This window comes from Perognathus longimembris, chromosome 14, assembly GCF_023159225.1.
Source record: "Perognathus longimembris pacificus isolate PPM17 chromosome 14, ASM2315922v1, whole genome shotgun sequence".
NCBI lineage: Eukaryota > Metazoa > Chordata > Mammalia > Rodentia > Heteromyidae > Perognathus > Perognathus longimembris.
The window spans coordinates 55,053,709-55,079,874 of record NC_063174.1 but is presented as its reverse complement, the minus strand read 5'-3'; the positions used below and the strand labels follow the sequence as shown (position 1 = coordinate 55,079,874).

The 26,166-nt window shown below is 39.8% G+C and overlaps 1 protein-coding gene across 1 annotated transcript in view; it reads right to left on the bottom strand.

The window, feature by feature from the left end:
* Unc79 (unc-79 homolog, NALCN channel complex subunit) overlaps positions 1 to 26,166 on the bottom strand; it is a 220,870-nt gene that overhangs the window by 29,211 nt on the left and 165,493 nt on the right. Inside the window, 10 exon segments of the mRNA XM_048362115.1 lie at positions 2,319 to 2,387; positions 5,513 to 5,686; positions 6,437 to 6,522; positions 6,609 to 6,721; positions 10,949 to 10,987; positions 13,173 to 13,313; positions 14,446 to 14,548; positions 16,926 to 17,009; positions 19,648 to 19,764; positions 24,471 to 24,569. Of these exon segments, the coding sequence (XP_048218072.1) occupies positions 2,319 to 2,387; positions 5,513 to 5,686; positions 6,437 to 6,522; positions 6,609 to 6,721; positions 10,949 to 10,987; positions 13,173 to 13,313; positions 14,446 to 14,548; positions 16,926 to 17,009; positions 19,648 to 19,764; positions 24,471 to 24,569 (1,025 nt within the window).

Sequence of the window (26,166 nt, the reverse complement as noted above, 5' to 3'; positions counted from 1 at the left end):
GTGCCAGCCTGACCCAGCTGCTTCCCAGTGCTGGTCAGGAAGACATTGTCCACTTCGGTCTCTCTAGGGTCAGGGTCAATTTCTTTTTGTTTTGCTTTTTTAAAGACAGGATCTTGCTAGCTCAGACCGGCCTTGAACTCATGATCCTCCTGTCTTAGCCTCCTGAGTGCCACCCCTGGTTACGCCTGCTTTTCTTAGGTTATTTAGAAGTGAACTACTGAGGGTCAACCAGAGCCCAAGTTTCCATGCACTTCATCACAGTCATATTTCTAACAACGACCCTGGGAGACAGAGCAGGGTTAATGACACAAGTTCTAGAATCTAATTTAAGTGCTTTCAAACTCCTCCACCTCTTTGTGATCTTGAACAAGTGATTGAACCTCTCTAGGATTTAATTTTCTCCTCTGTAGAAGGGAAGAGTTGCGAGAATTGAAGAGAACATATGAAAAGTACACTCTCAGGCTGCATCTTGAAATCCCGACCTCGAGTGCAGTCCTGGTACACCAGTACTTTCTCACCCAATAAAATTCTTTTCATTCCCCGCCCCCCTCCAAAAAAAGTACACTCTCCATCAGTGTTGACTGCGATATTCATTGTTAACCTTCTAGAACTTTAGTATCGCTCCCTGTTTGATAGCTGAAGCATTTAGGTGGATAAGTAACTTGCCTAAGTTCATAGTTATGGGATGAAATTCAGATCCAAGTTTCAGAGTATTTTTCCCAAAGCAAAACTGCTTTGTAGAGAAGGCAGGAATTTAACTGGACACTTCAAAAGATTTCCATGCTATGATTTTTACTGCCTGTGGAACTTTGTAGTCCTATGGGTATGGTTTATAAAAGAATTGCATGCTTAATGTACAAACTTAGGTTATGTAGGAAAGTAGTAAGGAGGAAACTAAAGTCATACACACTAACTAGTGATAACATTTTGATATGTTTCCCTTCTCCATTGTATTCTGATAACTTTTCATATATATAACCCGTATTTTTAGTAACTTGATAAGAAATTTATAGTATCACGTAATTCTTCATAATCATTATTGTTGTATATTTACTCTCCAAGAAATATATTTTTGCATGAAATTTTAATTTTCTTCTTCAGAATATTTTCCTATGAAAAGAATGAGTAAATCAAAGGGCATAAACATTTGAAGGATTCTTTTTTTTCCTCATATATGCAAAAATGAATTCATTACATGTAAGTTGCACCTGAGAATGGAAGTTTATCTTTTGCTTACTTGTATTCCCCTCACAAACCTTTGGAGTACAGACTCCATAGACAATCTTAAGGAAATTTTTTTGAGGTACTACTGTTGATTCAGCATTCTTTGCTCTGTGTAATGTTGCCTTGAAATACTATTGGTAAATAAACAGAGATGCAAACATGTATCAAATTGATATGGAATGTCCTTACTGGTCAAAAAGAGAACCTGGATTCAAACTTGCTCTGAGATGTAGAAAATCACCATGGCAATGGAGCAATATGGGACAGCAGTAAAACCAAGTGACTCAGACTCAAAGAACCTATGCTCAAATCTCACATCTTTTTCAAACAGCTATATGACCTTGGCTAAAATAAACTGTTGGCATATTAGTAAATATAAGCTACTCTAACCAACTATAGCACCACTGTATTTAATGCAGTCTGTACATGTATCCAAGAATACAAAAGTGAACGAGACAAACTAAACACTTCAAGAAACTCATTGCGGGGACTTTGGGATGATGTAAATGTTAACAGAAAGCCAGATCAAGCATTATGCAAGCTGATATAAGAGTCAGTCAGTTCGTACAGACAATATATGAGCATTTTAGAAAAATTTAAATAGGATCTTGAAGACTGAGGAGTTCATTGCACTGACAAAAGTATAAAAAGATTTTCAGGCAAGGAACATGACCTAGTAGGAAAATTGAGGCAGAAATAAAGATCATATGGGTAAAGCACTAAACACAGGGTTGCAATATGGTAAGTATTCAATAAGTGGTAGACATTGGTGTCACAAGGATAAGGGTGTGGACTCTGAAACTTCAGAGGGGGCAGAGGAGATGGGCGGAGCATCGAGGATTCACTTGGAAATAGGCTGGTGAGTAATTAATTTTTTTTATGCCACCTTAAGGAATTTGGGTGTCATCCCGAAAGAAATGTAAGCTTATATCAAAGATTTTAGGCAAGAAGCAAACACAATGACTGTACTTAGATCACCTCGTTAGTAATATGGATAGATTGGTGGCCCAGGATATTATGAACAATGGCATACATACAAACTCTATGTAGCTATATAAATATAACTGCCAGTTACATTTTTGAAGCATACATACCCTTGTGGCATTGGTAGAGGGTATCTTCAAGAGGCAAATCATAATTCTCAAACTGGAATCTAAAGAACACTGAACAAATAAGTAAACGTCAGTTCTCTTCTTAATATATCGTTTTCTTCAAATATTTCTCGTATTTGCTTTAGCTAAAAAAAAAAGAACTATAACTGCTTCTACACAGCTTTCCAAGGCATATGTTCATATTGAAAATAATCACTGTCATGTTAAAAATTAATAATTAAATAGCGCTAAATTATTACATGGTTAAATTCAGTCCCTAAAACATCAAATATTCTAAAATTAAGCCATAACGAAAATTAGATAGAGAACTGATGGATGGATGGATGGATGGATGGATGGATGGATGGACACACATAAGTGGACAGGTGGATGCTAAATGTATCCAACTCTGAAGAGGTACACTAATTTGTGAAAGATATCATATATTTGGGGAAAGAAACCTAAGACCATTAAAACCCACGAGTCCAAGTAAGAAACAGTTTCATCCATCCTTCCTCTGCCATGAAAAGACATGACCAAACCCTGGGAAAAAGAAGCAAAATTTCTACCAATAAAATCATACTGTACTAATCTATTACAGTTCTATTTTGGCAAATTTCAATATCAAAATGTACCTTTAAAATTGAGTTTACTGGGGTTGGGAGAAAATGCTGCAGCAAAAATAAAGACAGATATTTTTTAAGTTGTAAATATATCACAACAGCAGGTGTTGTTCCGTTTCTGTAGCACGAGCTACACAGAATCCCAGGAGCCGCAAGCACGTCTACTATCTGAAAACCCATTAGAATGCAAGTCCTCAGGCCCTACTCCTACAGAATCACAAACTCTTGAATTAAGTCCAAAAAATCTGTGTGTTAACAAGTCCTTTAGGGACATGGATGCACACGTAGGTTTGAGAAACACTTCTCTTAACTAATGAAAGCAAAACTATGTTTTCAATGGCTTACTATTTTTTTTTCCAAGAGACTAACACCATAACAGAAGTAGTTCCCAGATCTGCCTAGTTTTGATCTAGCAGAGAAAATCTTTTTTTTTTAAAGTTAGCTTCTATGGGGGCTGGGAATATGGCCTAGTGGTACAGTGCTCGCCTCGCATACATGAAGTTCTGGGTTCCATTCCTCCGCACCACATATATAGGAAAAGCCAGAAGTGGCGCTATGGGTCAAGGTGCTAAGTGCTAGCCTTGAGCAAAAAGAAGCCAGGGACAATGTTCAGGCCCTGAGTTCAAGCCCCAGGACTGGCAAAAACAAAACAAAGCTTCTATTTGTTTTACAGAGAGAAATTTCATTGTTTACATTCCCATATGTATTTATATGTTTCAATCAGCCTCACGCTTTCTATCACTCTGTAGCAGGGAAAATCTTTACACAAATCCTAAAAAGAGTTTACCAGTACTAAAAGAACACTGGCCTAGTTGCCAAGCTCAACAACCATAAGATGTGATGTTGCATTTACTTAAAACTAGGGGCTGAAACTAGCTGTCCATCAAGCCCCCAGTGATTGAAAAAAATCAGGAAATGTCATCTTCGGAAAACTGAAAAGGCCCACAACGTGAAGCACGTTCTCTCACCTAACGAGGATGGGCAGGAACGGAGGACTGGTAAGCTACAGTTGTTAAGGGGCTCCGTTCCCCTCATTATGCTACCTCACCGCACTTCACTCATTAACCTTGCAGACAAAGCCCCTATGGGCAGAGCTGACTGACACAAATTAGGCAGTTCTTTACAGCTGGCAATACTTCCAACGAGTCAGTGTGCAATCTTAAAGATTTTTTTGCCATCCCTTTTGAACCTGAGCATTTAAACTGACCGACCTTGCCCACTCCTGCTCTTAGAATGCGTGGCTCTTCAGCAACAAATGGCCCTGAATGACGACTCCTTGACACAAGGGAGGTTTTATGGGATCAGGTTAAACGTGTGCAGTAGATTGTTTATGCACATATGTCCAGTTCCTGTATACATACATGGATCCAAAACATCAGTCTTCCTTGTCTGGATTTATTCAGTCACTCCAATTTGGGCAAAAAGGGGTCACGGAATGAGAGAGGTGATAAAGGTCTATGCTCTGTGCCTCTACTTTGTACAGTAAGCTCACACTCAAAGCAGTACACAGCAAACTACAGGCCTCTGAATTATTAACCTTATAGACCCTATTAGTAGTATCAGCCAATGAGGCAAAAGTTATTACCATAGGAGGCTGATTGTTATAGTAGTGTAGAAATATATGCACACTATTCATTTATGCAATATAGCTATCAACATGGAATGTCACTTGTCAGATCAAAAAGTGATTATTTTTGTCCCCATTTAAATATGTCTATCTATGAGCTGCATAAAGTTAAAAAAACAATTAGTGGAGCAAGCAAGCCATCCTCTTTCTCTGGTCATAGAAACATAAATGCCTACAACTCCTATTTTAGAAGAATGCAAGGAACCTTTAGGTTGACTCCTATTTTAGAAGAATGCAAGGAACCTTTAGGTTGAAAACACATAGGTGGCCTTAAGTTAGAGACTTCTGTGTGTACCTCGTGCTTCCACTCGTGCTGTAACTAAGCAGGTTACACCACTTCTGTGGGTTTGAAATTCTCCAGTTAGAGGATGGGTTTTGGAAAGAATGGGTTCAATAGGTCTCTTCCCGCTGTAGTAGCAAAGGCTTCTGTTTTTATGTTTGTGGTGGGACCATGTTTTCAGCTAGGTAACTCGCATGTGTGTACTCTTGAAAGTAGTATAGTGTCCTGTGTGGTAAGCAGTCCAACAGAAATGCCATCTTGGCATTTCTGCAATTACATTATTCACAAGCACACCATCTCTTCCCTTTAGATAATTGAAATTTTACATATGTCTGGGCTTCTAAAAGACAAAACTATTATTTATTATTACTTTTCTTACGTCCGTCAGAAAAAAAAATCCTAGGTAAAATGTCTTGCTAAACTTTCTTAACCAACTAAAAATATACAATTACTGAGATAATTATTATCAGTGAGCAAAGTGCCAACCTCCTATCATTCTTATTCTGTCATACTGGAGAAAATGATCTAAACATATTTTCTTCCTTTGGTACCTGACAGAGTCCTCATAGGTCTTTAGGAACCCCAAATCCACTAAGACTCTCATGTTGCTCTCTGAAAACAGATGGTCAGAGCGTAAACTCAAACGGAAAGCATGGGCTCTGCTTACCTTCAGAGGTAAAACACAAGGCAGCTTGGCAAAAAAGGTCTGAAACTGGTTGCTGATTGTAGTCCAGAGGCTACTAGGAGAATCCATGGGCAAAGCTTCCATGAAAGTAGCAATGTTTTCCAAACAGCGTATCATAGCACCCCCTGCTGGTAAATTCTTTTTGTTATTTAGACCCTAAAAACACAAAAGCACAGGCAGTCAACTGCTGAAAACGGCATAGGCAGTCAAGTAGCTACTTGGTACAGATAGCTTTACAACCACATATTCGCACTACAGTCGTGCGTTGGGTGCCTACTCTCTAGGCAAATCATTGTAATAGGCAGAGTGAATATGGATATGTTTAAATAAACTTTGGGCCAGGGGGACTGGGGATCTTTGACTCCATGAAGGGTGAAATGTGAGCAAGAAAGAAATGTCTTCTAAGAATCTATAATTGGCATGGTCAGGTATTAAGAGACAATGAGCCATGCTCGCTGGGAAGAACTCTCCAGGAAAAAGCCTGAAAGTCATTACAACAATGCCTGAGAACCATCAAACAGTGCAATGGAGACTTGAACTGGAGTCTTGTGATACAGTCTAAAAGTACTGGAGTATTGGACTTGACTTCCAATACACAATACAGCATTACACTGTGACTATGCAGTTGAGCTGCTCCGCAAGTCACATCTCGAGATCCTGGAGGAATCCAGCTTTCACGATACAACACATGCTGCTCTCACCTGCACACTGTATTTTGAACTCCAGAATGGGGTGATCTTATAGACGTGAGTTTTCAACCACTTAGTTCAAATGTCTGCACATTTTGGATGACAGCCATCCCACCGTGAATTCACTGGATTTCTCCCCCAGCGGTACTACATAGAGTTACTGAGATGTGGCTCGTGGTTTTGGCTGGGGCCTAGCCTATCACTGGAACAAACCTACCTCCAAGAGCTGACTGAGAGCAGCAATGGAACTCAGCTCATTGAAGTCCATGAGAGACGTGGCCAAGGTCCGTAGGAAAGTCCCATCTGCGAAGACGATAATCAGATTTAGCAGTGTGTGGGTCTCTGGCTGGGCAAGCTTGCAGCGAGCGCGTCTTCAGCAAGTGCGTTACCTTTGATGGTGCTCTGGAACAGCTGTGGGAAGATGCCGTTGGGGGCCAGCTGATGGAAGATGCAGCGCAGGAACTGCTTGGCCACCCCTGCCGCATTGCCAGGAACCATCATGCTGCAGCGAGCACAGAGAGGAAAAGACGCAACCTGTGAGTGGTGGGGCCCGCGCCCAGGCACTGGAGCTTAGGCACTTACATGCCGCTTTTCATCAGTGAGGTGGAATAATGCAGTCAAACCCAATACCTCTTAACAACGTATTTTCGTTTGTTTTAGAAAAAGATAGTTGTGAAGTGCTAGTGATCCAGACGATTCCTGGCCTCCTCAAGTAGAAACGTGCGTTTCAAGGCTCAGGGGAAGATGATGCGCAGAGAATATGGTCATCAGGACTGGAGCCCCGGATGAGGGCTCTGAGAAAGATCCTCCCAAGAAAGTCTAACTGCTAAGGGAGTTGCTCTGAGGGAGAATGCAGAGGGGTACCCTGCATTCCCCCGGGAGGCATGGGAAGTTTTTGGAAAAACAATGACTAAAGTTGAAACACTCATTCCAACTTCATGACTTACTGTACAGTCCCTAAAATCAAGATTGTGTAGTGCGAGCGATGAAAGAAGCAGGATAGGAAGTCCAGGAACAGGTGTATTCTTATAGGACGCTTTGAGTTTAACAGACACAATAGTGTCAATGAACATTTGAAAAAACTGTCATAGAGAGATACAAATGAAATCTACACATCCACTAGAATGGCTAAAATTTAAAAAATGAACAACTCTGAAATATGGGAAAGATGTAGAGCACCCTGAAGTCCCATACATTGATGATAGAAATATAAAATGGTATGCTAATTTTATATACAGAAAAAAGTAATTTTTATATATAACTATCTCTTATGAGAGACAAGTTCTGGCAATTTCTTATCATATTAAATATATACCTATCCTCAAAGGCATAAAACATTTGTTTACAAAAAAACTTGTATAAGGGCTGGGGATATGGCCTAGTGGCAAGAGTGCCTGCCTCATATACATGAGGCCCTGGTTTGATTCCCCAGCACCACATATACAGAAAATGGCCAGAAGTGGCGCTGTGGCTCAAGTGGCAGAGTGCTAGCCTTGAGCAAAAAGAAGCCAGGGACAGTGCTCAGGCCCTGAGTCCAAGCCCCAGGACTGGCAAAAAAAAAAAAAAACTTGCATAAGGATGTTCATAGCAGCTCTGTTTCTAATTTCCCCAAACTGGAAATAACACAAAAGTCCTACAATAAGAAATTGAATAAACTATGTTTGTAAAAGAAACAAACAACTTACTACAAGCACACATGGATAAATCTCAAAACTTTGCTGCAAAAAATTCAGACACAAAAGAGCATATAGAGTACAATTCCATTTACAAGAAGCCCTATAATAGGCAAAATTAATCTGTGGTAGATGAAAATCACAGCAATGCATGCCTCTACAGAGGTGGAGACTGACTGCAAAGGTACACGAGGAAACTCTGAGAATGAAAGGAATAGTCACTGTTTCAATAAGGGTTGAAGTTTTGCAGGTATAAACGTTGGTCAAAATGCATTAAATATGTACTTAAGATTCATGTGACTCCTTGCATATAAATGTTATAAAAGAAACAACCATACTTAATGTATAGCATGTTGACTATCAGTAGTAGTACTTGAAATCTGCTTAAGACAGATCACAAGAATTCTTACCAAAACAAAAGGTAATCTGAGATGATGAGTATATTAATTAGTTGTCTTATAATAATCGTTTCACAAGGTCATGTATGGTATATCAAAATATCCCAGTGTACATCCTAAATATATATACCATGTTTGTTAATCATACCTCAATACAGCTGTACAACAGAAAGACATACACAAAAATTGACATTTAGTTCATGGTGATTTTGCCAAAGGATACAGGGGAAACACATACAAATGTCTGCATTTTCCTTCAAAATGAACTCCCACATCAAATGGATGGAAGAATCAATAGTGGATATGCGATTAAAAAAAGTAAACAAAATATTGAAGAGTCTGAGGTCTTATGAGTGTTCACTGTAAAACTCTTTCACCTTTACAGTATGCTTAAAATGTTTCTAATACTACGAAATTGTTAAGGAAAGACAAAAGCACAAAAAAGTTTTGTGCCCAAATAGAGCACAAGAAAGGAAAGAAAACATGCCTAAAACCTTAAGTTACAGAGAATGAGGCCATCTTGTGTGTGAAGGACCTGCTACAATTATGCTGCCACACAGACTCGACCGCTTGAACCTCCACACAAGAAGGGCCTCTGGACATCCCACTTCCACAGACGAGGCAGAGAGAACACTGTGTCCACAAATCACACATGGCCTCTCTTTCTGTCCTCCTTTGGTTCCTGTACTCTATGGAGCCAGAGTAACCTTGACAGGCCACACTCACGCACAAATGCACACCTCAGGGCTTCAGAGCCCTTCGGTGGAGTTCTGACTGCTGCTAGGTTGCCCAGGTCTTATTAACCACACTAAATATTTTTGAGTTAAACGATCTCTTTTTTAAGGGAAGGACTTCTGTCTTCCCTCCCTTCCTTTTCCCTTCCCTTACTATCATACCCAGACAACATCATAACAAGCAAATTCAGTTGATTTAGTCTTTAGTGCGTTATACCTATTCATGGTATCAGCACTTATTCAAGCTCACTTTTGTCCCAGTAAATGGCATATGCACGCAGCTAGTTGTCCATACCACAACCTGGGAGTCATTCTTGTCTCCTGTCTCTTGCACCTAATAACCAATCTATCAGCAAACCTTTGATTCTACCAAAGTATTTCCAGAATATATCCTCAATGTGACAATTCCCCGCCACCTGAATGCAAGCTACCCTCATGTTTTATTTGCATCACTGAAATCAGTTCTCAAATGGTATCTAGTCTCACTCCCTCATGACCTATTTTAAACATATAAGAAAAAGTCATCTTTTCTTTTAAAAAGTTTTTCCTTTAGATTTTTTTCTTTGAGTCAGGCATGGGGACACATGCATCGAATTCCAGCACTTGAGAGGCTGAGACAGAAGGATGACAAACTAGAAGTCAGCCTGGGTTACATGAGTTCCAGTTCCAGTCCGGCCTGGGTATGCTGTAAGACCTATCTTCAAAAACAATTTTGTTTCAATTTTATTTTGACGAACACAGCAAAAGACCTTTCCTCTTAAATGTTGAAGTGAATGCACTAGTGCTGACTATACATACAATGCTGTAGGTTTAGTCATGCTCATTCATGCTTGGTATTAAGTAACTAGTTTCTCCTCCCCCAACAGGTCCCTGGCTACTGCCATCTAAAGGCCATGAATTTAAATAGAAAGTGATGCCCCTCACTCCAGTGTCACCAAACGTACGCACAGGGCTCTACCTGTCCTGATTGCTTAGTTTGTCCATCTCAGCTCATACTACGTCCAATGCTCACTTCAACCACACTGGTCGATTTTCCACATAAACTAGTCACTTTCGTGACTTAAAGACTTTGCCTTTGCTGCTTGCTCTACACAGAATGTCCTTTCCAAAAATAGTTGCATGGATTCCTTTGACTTTACTCAAGTTCTGTTCAGTATCACTTCCTCTGACTTCTGTTCTCTGGCACAGAAATGGTATTTCTGTCTTTAATCGTTATATCTAAAATACCAATTCCCATCCCCGTCGGTCATCTGGATGACACTGATTTTCACAGCACTTGGTATTAAATAACGATATCAGTTTTCTTATTAATTAGTTTGGTCATTGTGTCCTTCTGTGACTTGAAGGACCAGAGTGTACCACTGTTAGCCACCAGGTCCTCAGTCACTGTAGTAACTTCATAAATGCTTGTTGAATGTTAACACCATTTGGGGTGAATATTGATTCCAGCTTGCTTCCCTGATAGGCTGTTTCTTAAGGACAGGAATCGTGCCAGATCAGTTTTTCCCCTAATTAAAACTTAAGTAGTGAAAATGTACTCATTACCTCACTTACGACATCACCTCTGAACATCACCTTGAGAATAACAATTTTAAAATTTAACTTAAGTATTAGGGCTTGATTGTAGTTCATTAGCAGAGTACTTTCCTAGCATACATAAAACCATGGGTTTAAGACCCAGCACCGCAAAACCAAAACTTAAGTACCTAGCATAAGGTAGACTTCAAAGTATTTGTTGGCTAAAATGAGTGTGTGGATGAATAAATAAAGGTGTAAACACAAATTAAAAACTAATACTCCCTGGAACTGCAACTGAAGCCAACAGTAACCCTTCCATAAAATATGCACAAGTGTTTTTTAGAAACAGGATAAGCATTCAGGGGGAGCAAAAAGAAAGTGAGATTTGTGCCACTAAAGACCTTACCTTTCTGCTTGATTAGAAAAGGTAGTGCTGGATGCCAATCTAGGAAATAAAATAGACAGAGTCACACAAGTAGCTTAGGTTTTCGTCATGAACGGTGTCAGTAATGAGGTAGGATTGTGGTTCAGACTTAGATGGGGAGGATGTATACGTACTAATAATCCCTTTCACCTGGGCCAGAGGGGCTACTCCGTGGTCAGTGTGCAGGGCTAAAATTAACCCCTAAACTCTACGTTCTGTGTCATGTCACATATTTCCACAGAGTGGCATGCAGTTACAGTCGCTTTTCTATCATCCAGCCACAATACAGCCTCCATGGATAAATGCCAGAACATTTGGCTCAGCGCATCTTCATAGTGACTCAAATTCATGTCTTTGTCTCCAACCTCTAAAACTTAAATACCAACTAACCCCAAGTCATAAAAGCCTCCATAATATAGTAAAATAGGTAACAGAAGTATTTGTCAGCCAACTGTTGAATTGAAATAATGAAAAGGGAAATTCATTACACTGAGAACTGAAATATGTTAGGTTAAGTTAAGCTCGGAAGGTATGAACATTTTGCTGTACGGAAATATACTATGCCATTATATAGGAAGACCATGTCCCAAGTTGAAGCATTTAGAAGAACTTCCTTCTTTGCTCTTTCCTGCTTTCCTTCCCTCTATTCCTTCCCCTTCCCCTTTCCCTCCTTTTCCTTTTCCTTCTTTTTTTTGTGGTGCTAGGACCCAAACTCAGCACATGCTAGTCAACCACTCTCCTGTTGAAGTACATCTCCAGCCCGGGATTTCATTTGGTGGTTGTATTCGTTTTGTTGTTGTATTGGGGTTTGAACTTAGGGATTCCCACTTCCTAGGCAGGAACACCTGTGCCATCCCTTCAGTCAGAACAATAATTCAATCTGTTAATAAATAGTATTGGCAGCAGCAATTTTGACCTTACATTAATAAATCCCATCAGCTCCAAAGCATTACTGATAACCAATATAGCATTTGTTCTATAATTATTACAATTGGGTCTTAAATGAATTATTGAAATCGAGGTCTTAAATGAAGCAATTGTTTTCTCTCTTATCTCTCCATATTCATCATTTAACATTTTTGCACTGGATTATTTTGAGGATTACAGATAGATGGTTCCATAACTTTATACTGTCCCTGACTATATCAAAGATACTTCAAAAGACCTGGAGGGAGAGGAGTAATGGGGTTATATATTTGGAGAGTCAACATTTTTCTGTTTATCTTTAACTTGAAATTATTGCTTCATTAAAAAAGGTTAAATTTTAGCTCTCTTAGGATTCATCTCTTCCCTTCCCTCAAATGCCAGGAACACTTCCATTCTGAGCTTGGATAGCACTTTCCACTCATGCACTGATCTTGTATAGCACTTTACACTCACGCCTTGCAACACTTACTCACGCCCTATCTTGTCTAGCTACTCAATGATTCCACATACAATCATCTCTGTCAACAGCTAAGGCACAGCTTGGCATGGTGTTGCATACCTACAATGTTACCATGCAGGAAACCGAGACTGGAGGATCACGAGTTCACAGAACTAGCTTGCAAACACTGGTCTCTGAACAGCATAACAAGGCAAAAGTCAAAACTAAGACACAAATTAAAGTACTTCACAGCAGGAGCTAGGTCTTAATGCCCGTAGTCTGAAGCACCTAGCACTGTGTTGGCGCAGATTGGGAACCTTATAATTTAATTGTAATCTTCCTCAAGGCTGAAGGTCCTATTCTAAAAACATGTACACCCTTACTTTATCCTTACTTTATCAGAAATGGGAAGACGATGCCTACACAAATGCCCCAAGTTGCATGGTTAAGTGAGGACCTTGAGATTATAAAATAGCTAGAGAATCCATCTCAAAACAGGCAAAGAGAGATAATAATAATGATATTAATAATAGTGGCTACTATCTACAGTGCTTACCATGAACTACTGACAGTTCTGAGCACTGTTTCCCACATTAGCTCCTATAGGAAGAGAGAAATAATGGCTTTCCCAGTATAGACTCCTCTATCTTCATTCTGTTATTGTGATTCATGACCCCCCACAGCTGGGGTATTTGATCACAAGATGGGTTCATTTTTTTTTAAATCATCTGAGTTGATACAACAGATTCCAAGCGTCTACTTTCAAACTGACAGTGTTATGTCATGATAATGTTTTGATAAGGCTCCTTCCAGTAAAATAGAACAGAAGCTGATATTCACCTTCCCACAGACTGCATGATATCCAGCAAGAGCGGGGCTGCCAGGTCGGGGCTTAAGTGAATGAAGGTGGAGAGAACCACGATAGCCAGTCCTAGGGTTTCTTCATCGTACTCTTCAAGAATGGCTCCGCAGTCATGGCATCTACAAAGAAAACAGAGAGAGGCTTTCCATGAAAGCCAGTCATGGTTCAAGATAACACATAGCCATTTCTCACGAAGCCTTAGAAAATTCCCCCCAAAGGAAGCTAATGTCCCCAAACCCCAAGAGCAAGTAGAAGACTCCATCATCACCTTAGACACAGAAAGAGCGCACACCACAGAGGTCATGAAAGTTCCTTTGGTTGATAAGGACATACTCGCCACAGTTCACAGGCCTCTGAACACACTCGCGTGAGTTCTCTTTTAGAATGAGCATCAAGTATACTGATGTAATACTTATGGAATGTTAAGCATGTGAAAATCTGGCTAGGGATAGTTGTAAATCAAATTTTGTTTTTATGCTGGTCCTGGGATTTGAACTCAGGGCTGGGTGCTGTCCCCGAGCTTCTGTGCTCGGAGCTAGCAACTCTGCCACTTGAGCCACAGCTCCACTTCTGGTTTCTTGCTAGCACCAGGCTCTTCTTCCTCTTTTATACTAAAAACTTAATCACATATAAGCCAGGTGCCAGTGGTTCACACATGCAATCCTAGCCCTCAGGAAACAGAGATCTGAGGATAGCAGTTCAAAGCCAGCCCGGGCAGGAAAGTTCATGAGATCTCATCTCCATTTAACCACCACAAAGCTGGAAGTGGAGCTGTAGCTCAAGTGAGAGAGCACTACCCTTGAACAAAAAAAATCTCAGAGACAGAGCCCAGGCCCTGAGTTCAAGCCCTAGGACCAACACACACACACACACACACACACACACACACACACACACACACACACAGAGAAATTCCTAAGCACAAACAAAAATGCCACATAATATATCATTTGTAAATTCACACTGCATACAACATTTATAGCTACAGTCTTTTTATTTACTTATTATTATTATTATTGTTTGTCGGTCATAGGGCTTGAACTCTGGGCCTGGCACAGTCCCTGAGCTCTTCAGCTCAAAGCTAGCGCTCTACCACGTTAAGCCACAGCACCACTTCCAGCCAGTCTTTTAAAGAACACGGTGTGACTTAAAAACAAACGATGTTTCCTCTGACACTCCCTTACAACTCTTACCACTCTGCGGAGCAAACAATTCTATAAACATGCTGGGAAAAGAATCGGGTGAGCTTACTTGTCTGTCATCATTGTTGGCTGCTCGTCAGTGAACTCTTCTGGTGCAGGCACAAACATACTGACTATGCTGGGTGCTGACAGCAGGCTGGATTTAGTGGCACCTTGAGTAAGCAGCAAAGAGATAATCCGTGAATAAGGATCAGCTCCGGGGGCCAGGAGAAGGCCTGTCTGCTCCCCTAAATCCTCCCAAAAATCACATTCACAGGTCTGTGACATGGACACCCTAACTGCATTGTAGAAAATCCTTGCCAGTGCAAGGAAGCCAAGGAAGATGGCTACTTGTTTCTGCTTGTATGATTTTAAGAGCTAGATGTCCACCTCTCCCTTGCTTCTTGAATTCGATAAAATCAGAAAGGGCCAACGGTTCTTGGACAAGATGACAAAGAAAAGGGAAAATGTATTCCAGCGTACTTCTAAGTCAGTTGTACCCTTACCTGCTAGCATAAACGAAAGCTGTTCACAAGATGCTGCATTTTTAAAAGCACAAGTGCATATCAACATTAAAGCATTACTAGTATGACATGGAAATTAGATTCTAGAACTTCACACAGCTAAGCAAAGAGGGATGCTTGAACTATCTTTAACTCGCTTTCTAATCTAATCTACCAAATGGGAATACAAATTTTACTATGATGTTAATCCACTATTTCTGAAATATCATTATTTCCTAAGCATATGTATATGTATATCATAATATATAAATAAACATACATATCATAATGATGTTAGAGTGGAAGCAATGGCACAAATTATAAATTTATTATTAAATAGCATGATAAACAGCCCAAAGTTGCTTCATTAAATGAAAACACAGAAAGCTTAAATACAGTATCCCACATTTCTTGAACACTGTTTACTTGATGCCAAAATGCCCATGCTAAAAGTGGAAGAATTCAGTCCATAACATATATGATGATGCACACATAGTCTTACTATCACACCAAAAGTCAAGACAAGAGGAGAGACGTGGTCCTTTCGGTAGTTTCAAAACAGTCATCACCTAACAAGAGTTTTTTGTTGGGTTTTTTTTTTACAATAACATGATGATTTTTTTTCCTATATGACAAACACAGTATATGATGCAGTATGTATGACAGTCATCTGTACAAACATATAGTTTAAGTCACTGGGCATTGGTCCTTCAAGGCAACATTAGTTGAATCAATCAATTCCTGAAGTCTGCATGAAAAGGAAATAGTGATGTACAAGGAGGTGGTAGGAAGTAGAAAAAGGAAGCCAGAGACTCCCGCTACTTTCTGCTATAATTGAGTCATCACCAAATCTGAAATATTGAAGGAAGCCCTCATAAGTCTCCCAACTGCTGCCAACACCTCTGATACCACACTACTACTTCCCCTCTTGAATATTCAGAGTACACATTGAACAGAACTAGAAGCAGTAATGGAGGGTTCTAAGAAACTCAAGTATAGAGGGGATCGCTTCCAAAGCCCAACCTCAAGGCTGGAGAGGTTGACACAAGCCCTGTTGGAATCGTGGAGACAGGAGAAACCGTGCGCTTGTCTCAAAGCACACACGCACACCCCACTGCACCAAAGGGCTCTTCCATTTACCATGAATGAGACAGAGACCGGCCTTCCATGTTGGTTCCCATTACCTCACTGTTTTTTCTGCTAAGTGAGTGGATTTCAAACAAGTGCCAAAGATTTGTTCAGCGGTCTTCATTTCTATTCATGTTTTTCTACCCTCATAGATGAGTAAACTCTCACCTCCTTGGATAAATGGCTAAAAAATGCTACTCAATACTAAAACAGTGTTTATGAAAGTTATTGATAAATACCTCCTCACTTCTTGGGAAAAACCAGAAGAGTAGTATCTTCTAGAAAAACAGTCTGCTGGATTTAAGAGACTACTTGTGAGATGTGCTCATAATTCTTTTTTTTTTAACCAACAATAACATTATCTGTCTTCTGACTTTTAAGAATTAAAAAAAGGATTCACTACTTTTATAGTTAACACTAATGGGATGGATTTTGAAAATAAAAGTGTTGATGATCTTAGCACAGATTGATACTCTGGGTTCCCCCCACAGGGAGCCTAAAGTCAAGTATATATTTTCATTATGCAATTCAGCTGGAAAAGAAGCTGTTCATTTGCGATCTCAGCTTTCTAGAAGTAATACAGATAAGCAGGACCATGTTTAGAAAAGAGAGAGTGACATGGAAAATTGGTACATATTGGAGGAATGCTGAAAGGCCCAGGGATACCTGGTCTAGGAACAGCTAGGGAAATAAGCAATGGTGGCTATCTCCCTAAGGAATAGAAAGTGTCTGTAAAAGAACTTCTATTGGTCACATTCTAAAATAAAAAGTCATGTATTCCCAGGCTCTGGAGAAATTTAGCAGAGGTTGGACCACTTCACGGAGCTGCTGAACAGCCTTCAAAACCTGCTGGGTAATTCAATGATGGACATAGACAGTCTTTCAGCTCTACAGTCTGAGATTCTGGGACTCAACCAACCTCTCATTCTCAACGGCTGTCCCTCCAGGTCAGGGTTTAGGCACATTGGCACATTACATTGGCGTTTCCCAGGCTGTATCTGTTCTGTGGATAAACAGAGCATTTCAGTCTTCAGTGTGGTCAGTTTAGCACAATTTACATTACAATATATACAAACAATACTCTCTTAGGGTCATTGTTTTGGTCATTGTCTTTGTCAATTAGCAACATCTAACGGATTCACCTGGACTTTACAGTAGGTTTGAGTTTTTGCTAAAGAACTGCCATTCAGTTAAACGAAAAGCATCTGAAAGCAGGAGAGAGAGAGCATCCAAAATTATCCAACCTCTACCCCACCTAAAAAGAGAACAAGTCCTGTATCTCCTGATATGAAATGAATGGCCAAGGTCATGGCCCTGCAAGAAATGTTTTATGAAAATCAGCAAATACATAAGTGAGCATTTGGAACAACAACCAAAAATTTCCTACAGAAACACACAGACCCAGTAAAAGGAAATAGCAATGTATTTGGTGGAGGGACAGAGAACAGAAATAGAGGGCAGAAGCAGAAATGCAGGAGAGGTGCTTCAAGGGAGTTCATTCACAGGAAAGCTGAGGCCCAGCGCGAGTCATCTCAATGCATGGGGAAAGGGTGGGGGCAGAGCTGGTGCATGCATCACGACTCGTGGTTTCGGCCACCTTTCTCAGTGTGTACATGACCAGATTTGTTCCTGTCGATGACTTAGTGAGTCACTGAATCGATACAGGGTTTAAAGTGACGTGTGACCTAATATCACACTACACATTCATGGACTCAGCCCTCAGATGGCACTCATAAACACAATGTGTCTGTGGTACTAGCCACTCCAGAGGCTGAGGTTGAACCATGGCCGGAGCCCATGAGTTCAAGACTCACCTCAACAATGTAGTGGGGAAAAAAAAACTTTAAAAAAAGAAAGAAAAAAGAAGGAAAGAACAAATGAAGGAAGGAAGGAAAGAAGAGAGGAAGCAAGGAAGGAAGGAAGGAAGGAAGGAAAGAGAAAGGAGAAAAAGACATACATCTTGAGATGAAACTCCAGTAGAACATATAGTACAGAACCAACTTAGAGAATGGAAAACTCAGGTGAAAAAAATTCTGGCAGCATGTAAATAAGTTTTAAATGAAAGATCGAAGTAACACGAACATGGTTGAATGAAGTCTGTTTGCAAAGTAAAAACTTCAGCTAAATGGTTATTTGGCATCATGTAGTGTTGTAGATTAAAATTCAGATCAGAAATCAAAATCAATTTGCCTTTTTATTACTAAGTCAATCAAATTGGGCTGTCATTATAGTCGGAATCTAAAATGGTTAGCTTAGGCTTAACTACTTGTTAAAAAAATCACAGCACGGTAAAATAATTTTTAGAACTCAGCTTAACCTAGGCCTTTAATCCCAGAGACCCAGCCAAACAAAAGCTGATGTTTTCATATCCTTACAGAGGTTCAACTCTGTAAAGATAGAAACAGAGTCCTTGGGATGAACAGGAAGACTTCACTCATGCCAAATAACTTCCTGAGGATGTCTATCCAATGGCTTTCTTTTCCTTTTCTTCTCAGCCTACTGGCTTTTAGCTATTCACTGTTCATGCCCATAAATTTCTAAATGAAAACACTTGTTCTTTAGACTGTTAAAAACTCTTACAAAGTACAGGATAACTGCACCTGTCTGCTACATGTAGATTGGGTGTGGTATGTGGAATTTAATTATCAAAACAAGCTCTTTTTTTGAAGAATAAACTAACAAGTAAAAAGATACACCCCCCCACATGTATATGTACATATGCAATACAGACATAAACACATTTATATGAATACGTATGTATGTTATCATTTAAAAACAGAATATCAGGGTCTTGGTTTTGTAGTCATTGTAATTGCCAGTCATCATAAAGATTGTTAGAATAATTTCTCCTAAATATATCCAGAAAGTACTAAAGAGACTAACAGAATAAACTTGTATTTTCATAGTGTATGCATGCTTCAAAGTGATAATCTTGTACCTCAAGTGACCCATTTAATTTAAGAAGAAATAAAAAGAAAAGGCCACTTACAGGAGGACTGTAGCACACTACTTGCTCAAGAAGGTAGTAAAGGTGGAGAAGAGAGTAAAAGGTTTAGAAAATGCCCTGATCATGATTAAAATAGAACATGCCAGGGCAGTCAGTTCTTACTGTAAAGGTGAAGTTAGATGAAGTTCCACTGTACGAGTGCAAAGGCCCCTGACCATAATCTAGTGACTGCTGCTGAAACACAGCACACACTCCCGAACCTACATCACTCAACCGACAGCTGTTTTTAACTCTCATTATTTCTACTAACACTTGCTTAATTTTTGGTACTTTGTAACTTACAGAAGAGAGAATATTGATAATGTGCTAATCGTGTTTGTCTAATTTACACCATGAAACACAGTTCCATTTTCTCTTCCCCAGAAATGATAACACCTGAAATCTGGATCTTAAAAAAAAAAAAAAGAAGAAGAAGAAGAAGAATTGGGCCAGCCTAGATGATCTAGAACACTTGGAAAGTTTAACTAGACTTTTAAATTATTTCAGGTTTTTAAAAATTATTTGAACCAAAGAACATAAGAGAAAAATTATTCCTCAACAGGGAGCAGAAAGGACACAGAGAAACTGGCATTAGCTAATCTGAGAGGTTAAAAAAAAACAAAAACACAAAAAAAGAAGAAAAAGCTTGACCCACCAGTGTCCCAGTTGCTGATGTTATGGGGGGCGCTAGACTGATGTTCCAGCTGCCGCTTCATTAACTGGCTCATTGTCAGGACTCCCAGGGATCCCCTTTTCATGTGCCTATACTGAGCTATATGAAGGAAATTAGGAGACGATTACGAGGGGGAATAAAATTCCACAGGGCACACAGGCCCTACACATCCGTGTGAATCTTAATTGAACCTTCATTATCTATTCATAATCTTTAGCACATTACATGCTCCTATCCAAGTGAAAACTAAGGTACTATGTTGTCCCAAGCATCTTTCTTCACTTGGCATATACAGTGACAGTGTCCTTGAAGCAATTATCTATAGCCTAGAAATATTGATCCCAATTACAGCAGAAGGAAATATTATTTGCATCGGATATTTTACTGATATACTCTACCAGATCCCCAAAAGTATTAAAGACAGATAATACTACGTGGGTGTTTGGGGGGGAGGGGTTGTTTGTTTTTTTCTTTGATAGTCATGGGGCTCAGGGTTTGGGAGCTCTCCCTGAGCTCTTTTTGCTCAAGCCTAGTACTCTACCACTTTGAGTATCTTTTTGTTTGTTTTTGTGCCAGTCCTGGGCCTTGGACTCAGGGCCTGAGCACTGTCCCTGGCTTCTTTTTGCTCAAAGCTAGCACTCTGCCACTTGAGCCACAGCGCCACTTCTGGCCATTTTCTCTATATGTGGTGCTGGGGAATCGAACCCAGGGCTTCATGTATACGAGGCAAGCACTCTTGCCACTAGGCCATATTCCCAGCCCCCTCTACCACTTTGAGCCACAGTGCCACTTCCAATTTTCTGGTGGTTAATTGGACATAAGAGTCTCATAGACTTTTCTGCCTGAGCTGGCTTTGAACCACGAGCCTCAGATCTCAGCCTCTTGAGTAGCTAGGATTATAGGCATGAGCCACCAGCACTGGGCTACTTAGAATTTTTAACTTTCTTTCTTTAATGGAGCTTGTTCAAACATAGTTTTTGATCTTCATGCTATCCCTACGAGGTTCTATAGGATTTATGTGGGGGTGTGTGTGTGTGTGTGTGTGTGTGTATCTTGGAGTAAGGTAACACATCTCAACTCCAATAATTAGAAAGTGAAATTTAATCAAGTGATATTATAATTAGCAACTGATTTTAGGTTGTCCTAAAACCGAAATTTATCAATGTCAGTGTCCTACTTTTTTTTTTTTTTTTTGGCCAGTCCTGGGCCTTGGACTCAGGGCCTGAGCACTGTCCCTGGCTTCTTCCTGCTCAAGGCTAGCACTCCGCCACTTGAGCCACAGCGCCGCTTCTGGCCGTTTTCTGTATATGTGGTGCTGGGGAATCGAACCTAGGGCCTCGTGTATCCGAGGCAGGCACTCTTGCCACTAGGCTATATCCCCAGCCCCAGTGTCCTACTTCTGTAGGAACTTTTCTGCCTACAGTTTGAAAATTTTAATCAAATAACAATCCATAAGAACATTCTATGTGTCTTTGCTTTTGAAGAGAATGATAAAAAAAACTGTTATCCTGAATTTTAAAATGCCCAATAATGAAAAGCTTTAATCATTTCCAAATCATAAAACAACAACAACAACAAAAAAACCCAAACCACTGCAAATAGGCTGTTAGAAAGTGGCCTACTCTTCTGCTCCTATTTTTCTGCAAGAGATCCCACCAGTCCCCACCAATATCCAGTGTAAGACACAGCACCACACAAAACCTCGTGTGGCTTTTCTACAGGATCTCAACCAAACACTGGGATGTTTGACAACTGGTTTTTATTTTGTTTTGCCTCTTGTGAAATCAATTTCAGAAACCAAAGCAGTTTGCTACGTGCCCTGAAAAGAGAGTAGCAATCAGGTGGATTGAACAGCCCTGGAAAACCTCAAGAAGTGTGATATGTCAGTTTACAATTGTGGTAGCAAAGCAGCCACTTGGTATAATGTGAAATCAATTATATTATTATTACTAATGTAATTAGCATGCGGCTTGATTTTCAGTGCTCCAGGCATGTTTAGCTACAAAGTAACCAGCTGACAGAATGAGCAAGAAAAGAGTGTGCTGGAAATTTTTGTCGTCGTGGAGTCTATGTTAAATGAATTAGGGAAAGGACTAATCAACCTAATGTTAAATATCTCTGATTTTTTGTTGTTGATTGGTAAAATAACAATTTTGAGAACTGGTTTATAATTTCATAACTTACTTGAGGAGAGTGGCTTTAAATTCAAAAATTAAAATTAAAAAAAATCTTTTTCAAAGACTTGACTTAGGCCAGTGCTGGTGGCTCACGCCTGTCATCCTAGCTGCTCAGGAGGCTGAGATCGGAGGATCTTGGTTCCAAGCCAGTCCCAGTGGGGAAGTCCATGAGACTCTTATCTCCAATTAACCACCAGAAAACCAAAAGTGGCACTGTGGCTCAAGTGGTAGAGTGCTAGCTTTGAACTGAAGAGCTCAAAGGCAGCACCCAGGCTCAGAGTTCAAGCCCCACAACCAACAACAACAAAGGCAACTTAAAAAAATATGGCTAGGAATACGGCTTAGTGGTAGAGTGCTTGCCCTAGCATGCACGAAGCCCTGGGTTCGATTCCTCAGTATCACATAAACAGAAAACGCCATAAGTGGTGCTGTGGCTCAAGTGGTAGCACGCCAGCCTTGAGCAAAAAGAAGCTCAGGAACAGTGCTCAGGCCCTGAGTTCAAACCCCACAACTGGCAAAATAACAACAACAACTAATAATTAGCACCTCAAATAGGATTTAAAACCCCAAGTGATCCTGGGTACCAGTGGCTCACCTCTGTAATACTAGCTTTTTAGGAGGCTAAGATCTGAGGATCGCAATTCAAAGCCACTCTGGGAAGACAAACCTGAGAAACTCTTATAATTTCCAACTAACCAGCAAAAAAGCCAGACGTGGACCTATGGCTCAGTTGGCAGAATGCCAGCTGTGATTAAAAAAAAAAAAACCCAAGGGAGAACTTAAGGCCCCGAATTCAAGCCCAGTACTGGCACATATCACATATAAATAAAAATCTACTGAATAAATGATTTCTCCAATTCTCTTTTGTTTTATGTTTTGTTTTGAAGTGCTGGAGATAGAACTCAGGTCCTGACATGACATTTCAGACACGTCTTCTACCACTAAGCTAAACCCTGGGCTCTAAGTTGTTTTTATGGATAGTGGAAAATTAAGCAAGCCTGAAATGATTGTCTCCAAGAACACTACCAAGAACTAGAAAGTGAATGCTTTCAATGGCAAGGAGGGGAGAGGTAGAAATCTAATATGTCAAACTAAACCCCCGAAGGCCAGATTGAGTCACAACTCAATCTGCAATCAGGATGCAGTGGCACATTTATATTATGATGTATTTAAACACCACTAAAGTCAAAGCAACTTAATCATACTGATCACCTCAAATCATGCCAATTTTTGACTCTAACTAGACTTCATTGTCTTTTTTTAAAGATGACTCATATAAATTAGGGAAAGAAAATACACTTCCACAGTTTTCGATGTGGACTTAAAATTGGCATTGTATCATATTAAATATTTCTAGAACTTTGTTACAAAAGGGCTAATACTACTAATAATAATAAACTAATAATAATAATAAACTAATTTTTAGAATTTCTATCTTACAAACTACTCTGAGTGATTTTAAAACAGGGCGGTATATTAAAAAGGACCTATCATCAGTTTCTATCTCTCACTCAGTAGCTATATGACTTCATGCAATTCATTTAGCCTGTCTGAACCTGTACCTCAAATCTATAAAATGGAATAACAATCCAGCATGTGGTGCTGATGTAAGGGTTGAATCACATAACAACGTGTGTGAACCTAGAACGTGACAGGTGTCAAATAAACAGCCGCTATAATTACTACTGTGCATGTGAAGTCCTTGCAAACAAGGCATGTCTTATTTCTTCACCTTTGATCCACAGTACCAAGCTGAAGACCCGGCACCCACTGGACACATAATAAATAGTTTCTGAATGAACAAAGGTACAAATGAATGTGGGATGGACATAAAGGTATTCCATACTACAAGACCAGTACTTATTCACGTTAAGATCTTTGGATTTTCAGGATCTCTTCAAGTCAACGACAGTCCAGCGAGAACTGACTAGCTCTTTAGGCAGCAGTATACACATGGGACACAAAACTTATCAGCACATATAACAAACGTTTGTAGAGGTTGTGCCTTTGTATCTCTGATTTCTGCCAAGACTTCCATGTTCAAGTCTCCTAGTTGACTCCCCTGAGCTGTGTGGACACTCTGGTGAACCTCAATGAGCCCAACCTTCCCTTCAGACTTAGCAACTGAAGGAACTTTCAAAACACTATCCTCCTACGGATCTTGTCATATGTAAGCTCATTTTTATTTTCCGATCCAAAAAGGGCTAGATTCAGTCATGCCTCACGATACATTTATTTTATGATAATCTAGATAAAGTTTTGTCAGTGATGGAGGTGACTTAAAACAAAAAACAAAAAAACGTGTTTCACATAAAATTCTACCAGGAACACTGATTCTCCCATGTCACATCAGCGGTTTTGGATTTGTCTTCTTCCTTTTATTCAATGATGAAATTGATTATTCTTTAACAAATTAGGATTCTTGGCCAATCAGAAACCATATAACTAAAAAGGCATTTGTGGTATAAACAAAAGTGGGCATGCTGTATGTACTTCAGGGTATTACAGAGTAAATAACAGAATCACTAAGGCAGCTAACAGTATTTTAAAGAGGGATAGGATTGCAAAATTAAAAACAATGTAGGAAGTTGTGTCCCCAAATCAATGTACAAGTGAAGGAAATCTTACTTGATACTGAGGAATGACTATTGGTTTCTGCTTCTAATGTAGGGGCAGATGAAGATTCTCGAGGCATTTCCAAAGTTGAAAGTCCTTTAGCAGAAGGATCTATAAATGCAAATATTATTTCAAACTCAGGACACGGATGAAAAGCAAATTCTCATACCTTCTCTCCTCTTGTCTACTAAACCTATTCAGTTCTTCATATAATTTCTGGCCCTAATGATCACCTTAAAGGAATTACATGCATATTCATTTCCACATTTCATAGAGAACTGATTGCACACCACATTCTGCATCTATGGATATGTTTCTTAGAGCTTAATGACAGCACAGTTACAAAGCTAAAGCTCAGAATGTTCACAAACCATATCCTTGAATAAGCCACTTAACCTTCAGGCTTCTGATTTCCCTCCAAAATGCAAGGGAACCGTGGATAAGGTGACCCCCTCGTGTAATTACAGAACAACCTGTCCTTACTTTTTCCAAGCATATCATACTATAATATAATTGTAAAGTTGCTTGTCTGTAACTTTCACTGTACTGGAAGTAATTTCAGAGCAGAAATTGCATCTAATGGGAAAGAAATACTCTTCACTCACATTTTTTAATTGGTTGTTTGAACACAAAACATATTGTGGTATTTTCTTTTATTAGACTAATGCTGCACCTGTGAAAAATATTTTATGCATATAATGTTGTCTTCTTAATCTATCAATAAACAGGCCAAGTAGAGTGGCTCACATCTATAATCCTAGCAACTCAGAGGCAGATATTGGGAGAATCATTCCTTGAAGCCCCACACCCCCATCTCAGTTAATAATCCAGGAGTATGGTGGTACCTACCAGTTGTCCAAGCTACATCAAAGGCCCGAGGTAGACAGACTGCTACCTAGGCAAAAATGTAAAACCTCACATGAAAAGTAAATAAAGCATAAAAAGGGGCATGGCTTAAGTGGTAGAACACTTGCCTAGAAAATATGCAGCCTTGAGTTCAACCCCCAAATATTACCCTCAAAGGGTGACATGCTGTCCCATATGATTCCAGGTAGCTATAGCCTATCCTTCCAAACTTCCTGTCAGTTTAGTGGTCTGTCGTAGCTAACCTTCTAAAATTCTTCCCAGACACTCTTGACATCTTTACTATAGTCAGTGACTATACGAAGCATCTTGATGGCTTAGAGTTACCACCAGTGGCTTCCATAAGTGGGCTGCACTGTAAGTCACGGCTACCTACCCTAAATGCCTTCAAGTTTTTAAACTTTAACATGTTCTGTCTCCTCCTGTTCATAGTGCCAATTGTTTCTATTGCTATAGAGCAACTGCCATACATCTGTGCACACATACAGTTTGAGTATGCTGTTCTACCCTTGGATGAGCATTAAACTTGCTCAAGTGTCAGAAATGAAGGCCAAATAGATCCAGATACAGAACTGGGAGCAAGGTTTTGAGGGATGATTTTGGAGCACCTACTTTTTATTCTTGGAGGTTTGTCAATAGATGTGATTGACAGATCATTAACTTCTCGGTAATAAAAAATTTAACTGTTGGTAACTTTCCCAAGCTCTCTTAATAAAGTAACTTCTAACTCCCATGTCCGTTAGTCATCAAGCTATAAAACATTACACATTGTGTCAATTGTTTTTAAGGTGGCAGCACTGAGGTTTGAACTCAGGGCTTCATGATGGCTAGGCAGATGCTATGT